The sequence below is a fragment of the Phallusia mammillata genome, chromosome 4, assembly GCF_965637545.1.
Source record: "Phallusia mammillata chromosome 4, kaPhaMamm4.hap1.1, whole genome shotgun sequence".
Classification (NCBI taxonomy): Eukaryota; Metazoa; Chordata; class Ascidiacea; order Phlebobranchia; family Ascidiidae; genus Phallusia; species Phallusia mammillata.
This window is the reverse complement of record NC_137255.1, coordinates 10,890,503-10,902,753: the sequence shown is the minus strand read 5'-3', so window position 1 is coordinate 10,902,753 and position 12,251 is coordinate 10,890,503. Positions and strand designations below refer to the sequence as shown.

General features: G+C 36.0%; 1 protein-coding gene across 1 annotated transcript; it reads right to left on the bottom strand.

The window, feature by feature from the left end:
• Positions 1-1,698: 1,698 nt before the first annotated feature.
• LOC145224494 (hypoxanthine-guanine phosphoribosyltransferase-like) lies at positions 1,699-7,743 on the bottom strand. The gene is made up of 8 exons (XM_080091001.1): positions 7,506-7,743; positions 7,218-7,288; positions 5,444-5,550; positions 2,852-3,038; positions 2,700-2,783; positions 2,250-2,379; positions 2,112-2,188; positions 1,699-2,041 (listed from the first exon to the last, which is right to left on the bottom strand). The coding sequence occupies exons 2-8, from the start codon at positions 7,236-7,238 to the stop codon at positions 1,985-1,987; spliced, it is 663 nt and encodes a 220-aa protein (XP_079947127.1). The 5' UTR covers positions 7,239-7,288; positions 7,506-7,743; the 3' UTR covers positions 1,699-1,984.
• Positions 7,744-12,251: the final 4,508 nt, after the last annotated feature.

Below are 12,251 nucleotides of genomic sequence, written 5' to 3'. Positions count from 1 at the left end.
TTCATTTTAGCATCAAGTAAGCTGAATATTTATTTGTCAGGCATTGTGTAATTTGTGTTTACCTTGGCTATACAGTCCATTATGAATACTATTCAGAATACATACTGTTACAATCACAATGCTAAATTAAATTAAGGTATAGTTGTCTGTCTGACTCAGTTCTCGACACACTAATAGTAAAATTAAAATACACAACACATTACACATACAAAATGATGGGAAATAACACTTCGATACCTGCACACTGCACAGTAACACACTACAGAAATGACTATTAAGTAAATAAAACAAACAAACACACAATATGGACACGCTCTGTGCACCGTCACGCAACATTGGAGTTATGGTAGAAATATAAAGTTCTCTATTACAGTCCAGCATAAAGTTTTGAATTTTATATTGTAGTTTTGCTATTGTATATTTGTCACCTTATGTTGAGTAGTGTAAATATTAGCTGAAATATTGTTTGTGGTAAGTAAAAATAAACCTTTCTGGCGAAAACCGGTCTAGTGTGAGGCAGGAGTGCAAGTCGTAGCCTAATCTATTATATTGCAATATATTCCATTTCTATTCTGTCGCAAATCCATTGCAAATGTTTGGGGGTAGTTAGTAGTAATTACCTTATTTTTTCTGTGCTACTTACTTTTACGACGAAACAACAATTAAATACATAATGACGTGATATTGAGCAAATAAATGCAAAAAGCTGGTTGCTTTCTTTGCATGAAACGTTCAGGCACATTAATTTGTCTTTACAGTCGATAAGATCCTCCTTTGGTTTTCAAATATATTTTGCCAAACAATTTTCTCGGGAATTCGAGGTCAAAGCATTTTGAAGCACAAATGCAGCATGTATGTACCTATTTCGGGGAAAACCGATGGCCCACTGGGGTACGCCACCGTGTTTAAAACTTATCTGCAACAGACTCCATAAACAGGCATACATTTAAGGTACGCACCACGACGCAAAAATTACTCTTCTTTATAACTCACTTTAGAAACCAACTTGTGATATACGTTTAATGAAAGGAGGAAATCGTTGCAACAATGGCAATAGAACAGAGAATGATTCCCAGAATCAATTTACCAGGATATTTAGAAATCATAGTTACGAATTTTTATCGTTTACGAACGATCTTCCGGATGGCTACGGGGTCTGTTGTTTGGCGTTAACGCTACCTTACCACCACATCACAAGCTACCAGTACCAACACTGATTTCAGTTGCTCCTTCGTTTCCCTGAAAAATGTTGTTTCGCACGTTTTTTGTGTGTGGAAACTCTTACGCGATGCGAAAACTGCTTTTCCGCTTTGTAAGCCAGAAGCCCATGTTTCTGATGGCCAAGTCGTTAACAAAATAACAAGTTCTTTCACAAAAACGAGGAGTTTACGTTTCATGTTTAAACGATACTCGTTTTTGAAATTCAAATGTTCTGCTCAGGAAAACATTGGTGAGGTAATTACTTTTTTAATTGGATCCTCTTGCACATGGTAAATACATTGTTGTGCTTTTTATTCAGTAAAGAAAATTATCCGTTACTACTGGACCCATAATAATTAAGACCATTTACCACAAACATTTAAATGGAACAAACTGCTCCAGCGGATCATGTCTGATTCTGCTTGACTTGACGTATGTTCATGTTTTGCTAAATTTAGGATACCGTTGACAGCCTTGACACGCAGGAACAACAATAACTCATGGTTGAGGTGAAGTCTTTATTTTGTGGGTGGAACATGAAAGCAGTGGTAACATAATTGTACAGAACGGTTTATTGAAGTATTGCATCAATAATCTTCAAACAAATTCTACAGACAAAAATTTTCAAAACTGTTTTCACGATTTCTATGAACGTTTGGCAGTGTAAACATTAAACAACATTATAAGCAATACTTGACACATTCTTTATGTGTTATGCCTTTGATAGAAGGTCATTAATTCAGCATGTCACATATTGCATTGGAACACATCAGTAAATTGATCATCAATTTGAATTTGAACCATATTTTGCTTTGCCCTCTTCATTAATTACGCAGATGTGCTGTAATTTTTCACAAAGTGATAAACTTAAAGAACACATAAATCTATTTCGAACATTTGTTTGTACTTACATTTAGGTCACGAAAGTATTCATTAAAGTCCAATGCATATCCAATTAAAAACTTGTCAGGAATTTCAAATCCAATGTCTGAAGGCAAAAAATGTGTGTAGTTTGCATACTGTAAACCATAATTACCAAACATACATACAATCAGGTCTGTAACCACAGCTTAGTTTTGTTCTTTTTACCAACAAACTTGCAACTTTGATAGAGTGAGGATTGTATTGGTTTAATATGGCAAGCAACTTTGTCATTGTGCGCCCAGTGTCAATAATATCCTGAAAAAAGGTGATAATATGTTTCTTGCAATTAAAAACCAAAGTATAATGTTTTTTAACAGTTTTAGTCTTAAATTGGTTGCCAAAATCTGGAAAATTCTATGAAAGCAACACAACATGTTGAACAAAATAAAAGACTACTAACAGCCAATCTTCATTGATTTATCTTCTATCTGTAAAATGGCCCATAAAATAAAGAATTGCAACACAAGTATTTAAGAACCATGGCATGGTTAAAAATCCTTAACTGGAGAGAATTCACCGCCTATTTTATTCAACTAAACTCAACACACATAATATTCAAACACCAAAACAACTACCTCAACAACAAGGACATTTTTTCCAGACAAATGTGACAAATCATCTCCACCAATAACCTTCACATTTCCTGTTGACTGATCATCCTTAAAGAGTGAGTTGCAATTAAACTTAATTGATTATTATCAATATTTGTTTGCTATAAAAACCATACCGTATAACTTTTTAGTCGAATGAAATCAATTGACAGCTGACAGGATTTGTTGGAGTTGGCATTCAGTTGTCTTAAGTAATGCAAAAGATCATTAAAAAACTGATACCCTCCTTTTAAAACACACAAAGCTGCTGTAGGTTTTGATTGGTCAAGACTTTCAAAAATATCTCTTGCGATTCGCTCTGTTCTGAAACAAATAGAACATGTTTCATTGGTGTATGCTAAATCAAGGTAGCACATATGATAACTGTTACTTTTAAAACAGGGCATATTGTCAATGTATTTGGTAACATTAGGTTCCGTATTTAATATAGTTTTTTAAACATGCAATTTACAATATAAACAGGTTGTTTATTGCGCTGCTTAGAAACTGCACACTCTAACATAGTCTCACTCTCTCCAGCGACAAGAAATATATTTAGTATTTCATGTTGTCATTTTGTGGCATGTCAAACAAAACTCTGGTCAGCACCTGTGTGATGAGTTTCTAAAACAAACCTAATTAAATACCAAACCACAATAACACAAACAAACAGTCCTGTATAAAAAAAATCCCATTGCCACTGTTAAATATTGGACCACCAGACGTATGTAAAACACTAGAATGGTGGCTTTCTGATATACTTCCATTTTATATATTCTATACGATATTTACCAATTTACTATACACATCATTTGATCTACACATATGATTGTTTTTGTAAACAAAAACTAATGGGTCCCCACACGCGTGTTTGTGCGGATTTACGGTAAACAAATGTTGCGGTGATTTTTAAATTCTTAAGAACAAATTTTTAGAATGCATTAACCCAACAATGAAAAATTTTGTTGTATTTTTTGCACTATTATTGTCGTATAATTACAAAAACATTAAAAAAGAACGAAACAAATACTTTCAATTTAATCTCTTGCTTTGACCCAGATATTGTCGTCCAAGGTCGGGTTTTAAACACAATTTTTTCTAGAAAGCTGTAACAGTTGTGTTACAGACAATTAAAAAGCGATTTGCTGCAAGTGTATACATAACTTTTCATTTAACTTTGTTTCGCAAAACGAGTACCATTGACCTGTAGTAACCTTTAGGGTGCACACACCAAACGACTGTTTGACCTTTTGACACCGTTTTCAATAGCACGCCGTCCTTGGTGTTCAACAACACCGTTTGACCTAATTTATACATGCCTTGAGTATTTGATTAAAAAAAAAAAAAAAATGCTACGTTATGGCGAAAGAAAGTTCTGAACTGTGTTAGTAATACCTTCTAATTGACCTTAAGTAACCCGTGGTCATGCAACGGCCAACCTGACAACGAGCATTTAAAAAACTTTTATCTTGCAAAAAAGTCAAGTTTATTTTTTCATATTTAGTTTGTTTAACAAAGTTTTGCTTGACATTATATGAAACCGAAGCACGCTTATTAGGTTTAAATCGCATCATATGTGTGAAACCTTTGCCAAAACTGAAAATGTGAGTGATAACTTAATAAAACGACATAGCATTGCTGTGCAAAACAGCTGATTTCTAATCACCGAAACGAAGTCTCGTAAAACGTCTGTCCGACGTCAAGCTGAGCCCTCCCGCTCTGCCCTATTATTCGTAAACGTACTCTCTTGGGACTTCTGCCTACAGTGTCTTTCTTGACCAAACGAGCGTTAGACACATTTACGTTTCAGGGGCCTGTGGGTGTGTCGCTGGGTCATTCCGGGTCAAACTTCAGGTGGACCAAGTTCAGATTAATATCTAACATATGTCCAAATTTAAATAAATTTGAAGCACTCTTTCTTTACTAAACAAGCGTTACAAACCAGCGTTAAAAATTTTACGTTTCGGGGGCCTGTGGGTGAACCGCTGGGTAATTTGGGGTCAAACTTCTGGTGGACCAAGTTTGGATTAATATCTAACATATGTCCAAATTTCAATAAATTTGAAGCACGCTTTCTTCACTAAACGAGCGTTACAAACCAGCGTTAAAAATTTTACGTTTCGGGGGCCTGTGGGTGAACCGCTGGGTAATTTGGGGTCAAACTTCAGGTGGACCAAGTTTGGATTAATATCTAACATATGTCCAAATTTGAATAAATTTGAAGCACTCTTTCTTGACCAAACGATCGTTACAAACCAGCGTTAGACAGAAAAAAGAAAAAAAAATACGGACAAAAACAATATGTGTCCCCTTCAGGGAAGGGGACCCATAATAAGCCAGTGAAGGTAATGATGTTATTGGGCAATATAGTTGAGTCAAACAAACAGATGGCACATCCACATGACCATATCTACCATCTGTAAATATTTCAACCACAGTAATAAAACATTTTGTGATGTGACAAAAGGTGGGCAAACTGTAAAAAAACAAAAACCTGTAAAGTAAAATAAAAATATGTCCCTTTTTTTTTTTTTTTTTTTTATTATTATTCAGGAACCAATAAATAAACTGCGGAATTGGGTATGATTTTTTTTTGAGAAATAGTAATGCTTTACTTTTTAGTTACTCTAAAAATGTATTTGTAGTTTCATAAAAATGACATCACATGGTAAAATGTAGTTTTATAGAAATGACATCACATGGTACAAAATTCTGATTAGTTTTCACACCTGTCCAAAACAAAACCCTTGGGAATGATTACAGATTCCAAGTCTTGTTCATAATGTTTTGGAATACAAAATTGATCTATGGGGTAACCTGAGAAATCATCAGGTATCTAAAAATCAAATAAAATATTTAGTGTTTTTGTTAAAAAATATTTCTGTATTACCTATTTGCCAGGTTTTTTTGTTTTTTTTTTATTTCCAGCATATGGGAAATGCCAATATTAATTTATGTGAATCCTGACAACGTAATTTACATTTTTTCTGCCCCTAATTTCGTCATGACTAAAATTAGTTTTTATCTGCTACAAACATGTAAAGATTTTGTTGATTAACAACACATTTTTAATGCTACTAACCCCAAAACAAGTTTTGCGAATTTGAAAAAAAATAGAAACGATTTCTTTATACTGCAGCCCATTTTTGCAAAACAGTTTTTAATCTATAAATAAAAACATCTACTTACGATATTATTGATTTTCGAAAAGGACTAATTTTATGGGATTTTGAAAAATGATTTTCTAGGGAAATTTCATCAGGAAACATTCCTGAGTGAGAACCCTAATGTATTGTAGACACAGTTTACTGTAAAATGCTTAATATAAATTATTCGCAAGTTTCATAAACCTGGCATTCTTTTATTTTGTTCAAAGACTAATACTTGATGTTTTACTAACCCTTTCTGTTTTGTTTAAAAAAATGCTTTTGCAGTCCACAAGTAATTGGGGTCACACTAAAAGCAGAAAAACAGAAAAGAGGGAAAAGCAGGAAATCAGCACTAAAAGCAGAAAAGAAAGGAAAAGCAGAAAAAAGGGAAATTTATGTTTTCTAAAACAGGGAAAAAATAATTCCAGAAAAACAGGAAAAGAGTGAAATTTCTTGTTTCATTACAAAAAGCAGAAAAACGGGAAATGTTTCTTTATTTGTTTTTTATGCCTTTCTAATGGGCTACTCTAAAATACGCAATCTACGGCTATAAGGGTAAAGGTGAGGGATTGTAATACAAATAACTTTATTATTTAATTTAGATAGTTTTTGGACCTAATTTTCTTAGTGTTAACATGTGGTACCATACAGTGCTTTGTACCACTTTCAACACATATGAGAATATTAAGTCCATACTGGGAATCTAAAACTGAATTATAGTGTTATTTTTATTATAAACCTTTACCCAGACCCTAAAAGCCCTAACCATCAACATTTTATAGATTGTGTATTTTGGAGGAGCCCCTTTCTAACTCGTAAAATCATTTGAATGTGATCTATTAGCGTTCTACATCGATTGCGTGTTGTGTCCAATACTGAAAAACAAGACATGTTTTTTATTTGTTTATTTCCCGTCTTTTCTGTATTTTGACATTATCAATGTAGAACGCTATTAGAACACTTTCGAATGGTTTTTAGGAGCTAGAACGGCAAAAAAACAAATAAAGAAACATTTCCCGTTTTTCTGCTTTTCGTATTTCTCGTATAAATTTTTTATGAAACAAGAAATTTTACTCTTTTTTTGGAATTATTTTTTCCCTCTTTTAGAAAAGACAAATTTCCCTTGTTTCTGCTTTTCCTTTGTTTTCTGCTTTTAGTGTTGATTTCCTGCTTTTCTGCTTTTAGTGTTACCCAGTAATTGCATAATAAACAATGGCAATGAATTTGTTTTATAGGACAGTGAAATAAAACTAAGAAATCTATTTGCTTAACTTTCTAACCAAAGATATAAAAATATGGATTGTTGATGTAAAAACAATTTGACAGTCATAATCAAAATGTTAAAAATTATTACCTTTACAAAACACTGTGTCATCTGTGTGTCAGAAGATAAATTATCACTTTGTAGAAATAAAAGCACAATTTCTGCAAATACAATGTGTCCAGGGTTCACTATCTTGTTTTGCTACTTGCTTATTTCAATTTTAAATATCAATCCAGTGCAATTTTAAACATTGATTGAACAATAAGAGGCAAGAGCAAACTTGATTTCCAAAAGACATTTTTTGACGCTATTATAAAAACATTTTACTATTTCTGGCGATCTTGTTTAGGAAGTGTTTAAAGTTCGTCCATAGTTTACCAGGTACAGCAGGCCCAGGTAGAGGTAGCCTAGTAGGCACTATCGGTACTCGGCAGGTGTTCCCAGGTATCCCACCTGCATCGTACCCGTTTCAGTAATTAAGATTGCTTAACCTTGAACGCAGGTTGTCACAATTCACATGCCGATTTAAATACGCTGGGTGGTTTTTTCCTCATTATGAAACTACTTGCGAAACAATTGTAAACAATTAAACAATTGTTAACACAAACTTTTTTCTCTCCCGCCCCTCGTGTCTTAAAAGTTGTTAATCACATGTTGTTGTTACGATTTAAAAAATATGCTTTCTATGTATTTGTATTTTGTGGTTTTAGCACATACGAAAAATCTCAAGATTTGACCAAAGAGTATTTGACACAAAATTTCAAGACAACAAAAATATTTAAATATACCAATTTTATTTCCAAACTCATTACCAGCGACAGTGTAGGAATAGGTCCAAAAATGTTTGTTACCAGGAGACATAGCGGGGCCACCTGCCAATACCAAATCTATGGCCAATACAAGTAAAAACAATGTATGTGATTAGAATTTACATAACGATCTTTTAGGGCATTGGTTTTTACACTTTTTTGTCATAGCGGCAGGGTTGGGTAACGAGTCTTATTAGTAGGGTCTCAAGTCAAGTCAAGTCAAGTCAAACGGGGTTCGAGTCTCAAGTCAATTAGTCTCTAGTCCAGTGGTTCTCAAACTTTTTTATCGTCGGGCCAAATGGTAGTTTTTGAAATGTGTAGGGGGCCGCAAAAAAACAAAACCGTGAGAAAATCACTACAGATTATTACTTTTGGCCCCGACGATAAAGCATAACTAGCAATGTTCGGTGGTTTTCTGAAGTCTGGTGCGAGCCGCAATATAAGTTGTTGGGAGCCGCATGCGGCCCTGAGAGCCGCGTTTGAGAATCATTGCTCTAGCCCAGGGATATTCAACGGGGGTGATATCGCCCCCCAGGGGACGATTTCGTCTACCGAGGGGGCGATGGTGACAATTTTTGTAGTTGGGGGGCGATTTTACTTCAAAGTGGGACGATTTCAACATTACTGATTGTTTTAATATGTACAAGAACTGTGAGACTCAGCTCTAGCCTTAAGTCAAGTCAAGTCATTGTAGTGGTTCGAGTCAATGCAAGTACCAAAAGTTTTTGCAAGGAAAGGTTTGGATAGTTATTATATTTACATGGTTCCTCGCACCTTGTTTACCTTAAAACGGACACCGCTGCATCACACTAATCCAGGGGCGGGCAACATACGGCCCGTGGGCCGCATCCGGTCCGCGACGGGGTTTTGAGCGGCCCGCAGACAGTTTCCGATCTTACATGATAATGTGGTCAGCGGCCACAGTCTGTCGCAATCCCCCACTACTTGCCTAGTATGTCAAAACTTGGCCGAATGGCCTGGCGCGCCTGACCCATATACATAAAAAATCTTGATCGGGATTCGTCCGCGGGAGTGTCCTGGGTTCGAACCCCGTGAAAAAAAAAGTATATAAAAAACGTTACTGTAACGGACAGTAACGCTACCCAACAGTAGTAAGTGTTTCAGCAGTATCTAAGTCTATGGTGTATGCATTAAATTTGCTGTGGTGAATAATTTTATGTTATATCAGTTAGATTGTTTGGACTGTATTGTAATTGTGACGTTCTTAATTGTATTTGGTTTAGGACTTAGGTGGTCAAGAATCCGTTTTAAATTACTCTATAAATACGCGATTAATGTATCGATTCAGTAATCCGGCCCGCTAAGTAGGCTACTACTTTTTCCCATATCAGGCCCACCGACTGGAGAAGTTGCCCGCCCCTGCACTAATCCCATCAACGTCCCTTTCTTAGAGTAGGGTCAACTTTAATGAAACACGTTGGACACTCATTGAACAGCTGGACAAGAACGTCAATCCGTTTAAACGAGGTTTTGAAAACCCAAAATGCGGTGGGATTCAGCCAGTTCGCACCGGTTCTATAGAACCGTCTCACGAAATTTTATGAGATCAGTGAACCGGTTAGCATTACTGGCTAGCCTACTGTCGATGGACTTTTTGTAACAGAACCAGCTGATAAAAACTTGAATCCCACCACTTTGTGCAACCTTTATTACTGGGGGCAAATTCAATTACCATGATTAAAACGCGGGCCACTACAAGTAAAATTCGCATTTGATTCTAGCCACATGTTGCTTGGTCGCAGAAAAATAGCACCGGGCGCATTAATCTTCTCAAATATAGCCTATATATAATAGTAGAACTCGTTTGTCTGTACATTTGACATCCAAGCGTCTCTGCGGGCCGCACAACCCTTAATCAAGGGCAGCGGGTCACTCAACACCCGACGAATGTACTGATTTCAATGCGGCGTCTGTTGTGGCCCGGGAGCCTGACTGCAGGAAAAGACTATTTCTTGAGTCATGGAATATTCACCAACGGGCAATTTCCTTTGTTTATCGTGCACTGTACTAGTCGCATTCAATGTTATTTACCCTGATGAAAGACGACCTGTAAAGGACGTCGAAACGTCGGAATAAAAATACATTTTCCAGAAGAGCTCTATGAACTTGATACTGTGCCTAGCAGCAATAGCTTATTTATTGCTGCAAGATATAGCTAACTTGCAACGCTAAGTTGCCGCTGCGTCGCAAGTAACCCGGTGCATTGTGGGAAATTCGTATCTAAATGTATGAAGATGTCCCACAATGCACCGGGTAACTTGCGACGCAAGATAGCTATCTTGCGGCAACTTAGCGTCGCAAGTTAGCTATGTTTCGTTGCAAGTTAGCTATCTTGCAGCAACTTATTCGACAACGGCGCCCCATAAAAAACGACAGATACGTAAGTAAAGAAGACACCGTCAAAGTCGCTTGTTTAGACATTTGCTTTGAATATGTCAACTTCCTTTCTTAGATCATTATCGTTTATCAGTCATCACGTTTTTGAGAAAATGTTGTAACTTTGCGGTACTTTGAAATTCCAAGGGAGGGCAAGTGCCCCCTCTTGCCCTTACGGGCCGGCGCCTATATATGATGATTCTGGAAATACGTTTTTGCTACATCGTAAACGCTTTCGCCATGTTATAACAAAGCATTGTTTGAGTTAGCTTTTCGAACTACAAAACATGTAGTAATACAGTTATCTGGTGATATATGGCCATCGACAGCCCTTGTCGATTCAGTATTATTGACAAAATACTGGTGTAGCCTACGCTACATGACAACGGTGTACATGACAACCTTTATTTGTAAACGGGCCTTTATTTGTTACGTTTTGACATATTCACCCAGCCGTGTCTTTACACAAATTACACTTACATATGCATACAGTGCATGAACCTTTATAAATTAGCAAATTGTCTGCGATTAACTATAGCTTTAAATGTTTTGTTCACAGATGTTTTTTTCTCTTTCGGCATACTGTTATCCGCATCACCCTGCAAATCTGGCAGTAGTGTAGCCTTATGTCTTATTATCAGATTGTTTTAATTTTCTCCTTCAATCACCCCAAACCTAGACTAACACATCAACTTTCATGCCTTTCGATATTTTTAAGTAAAGTGGTACGCGAACACTAGGCTATGACAAAGAGTTGTAGGCTATCATTTTGGTAGCTCTGTTTTGTTTGGCCCGCTTTATAAGTTTTCCTTCAAAGGCCTGCATTTTGACATGTTAAGAAATATGCTACAATTGCAGGAAAGTACGGACATTATTTTTTACATATTTTCCGTTTTAGAACATCTCTAAACCCCCGTTTTTCGAAACAGGCCAAACTGACGGCAAACCAACGACAGATTGCTCTGTAGATCAACAACACAAAAATGCAACTTTGTTAAAGCGTAAAAACTAACTTTAAATATTTTTACTTTACTAGTTGCATTCAAGACACATATTATTTGTTAAGACACATTTGTAACAAAAACATGTTTAGTTACTGATGCCTAATTTTTTAATAATATTATTATTTTAATTTTATGAATCAGTGTTAAAAGGCTGTCAAACTTTGATGTACACCCAAAGTAGCTCTCAGCAGCAGGCAGCAGCTCTCATCAAGAACAAGAACTCCTCCTTTATGGAAGAAAATATAAACGGAAAATTAGTTCAATTATTGTCACAAAACAACCAGAGCAAGCTTGTGGGTTTTTTGCTCTTTAGCAGAAATGAAAAAGGTCTCCCTTTATTTCTGTCTGAAAAACTAAAAAGTAACAACTTCCGAGAAGGATTATTAAGTTAAAGAAGAATGTGCATATAAACACATCGCCCGGTATGTTGGTAACTGTTTAGTTTTTCCCAGCAGAAAATGTTTGGATTAAACAAATAGCATCAATAACTAATGTGTTCAAATGCATGTCTGAAACAAAAAAGCCTTTTCATTGTAGCAAAAATTTCCTAAGCTACGATGTAGTTCAGTCTGCAGAATATTGCAGTTTCTGATGAAATCTTTGGCATGCGGGAGTATCATTTTCACTCATGCATGAACCCTAAGTTCCAGTGCAAGATCATTTTTACAGGGGAAAAAGGATCAGTCAGTGTTTCGTGCTTAATTTCTTTTACAATTCACTGTGCTGCTTCTATATTCTGCTGACTTGGTATAGGTGCTGTTAAACAACGGTGGGTGAGGGATTTGTTATCTGTGGGACAAAAGCAATGTATGCGTTGTAGGCTCGATATAAAAAACACTTTGTGCATCTATATTGGCCAGTCTGCAGAGTGTGGCAGCTGCACGCACGATTTTTTTTTTGAAAAAAAAAGTTTG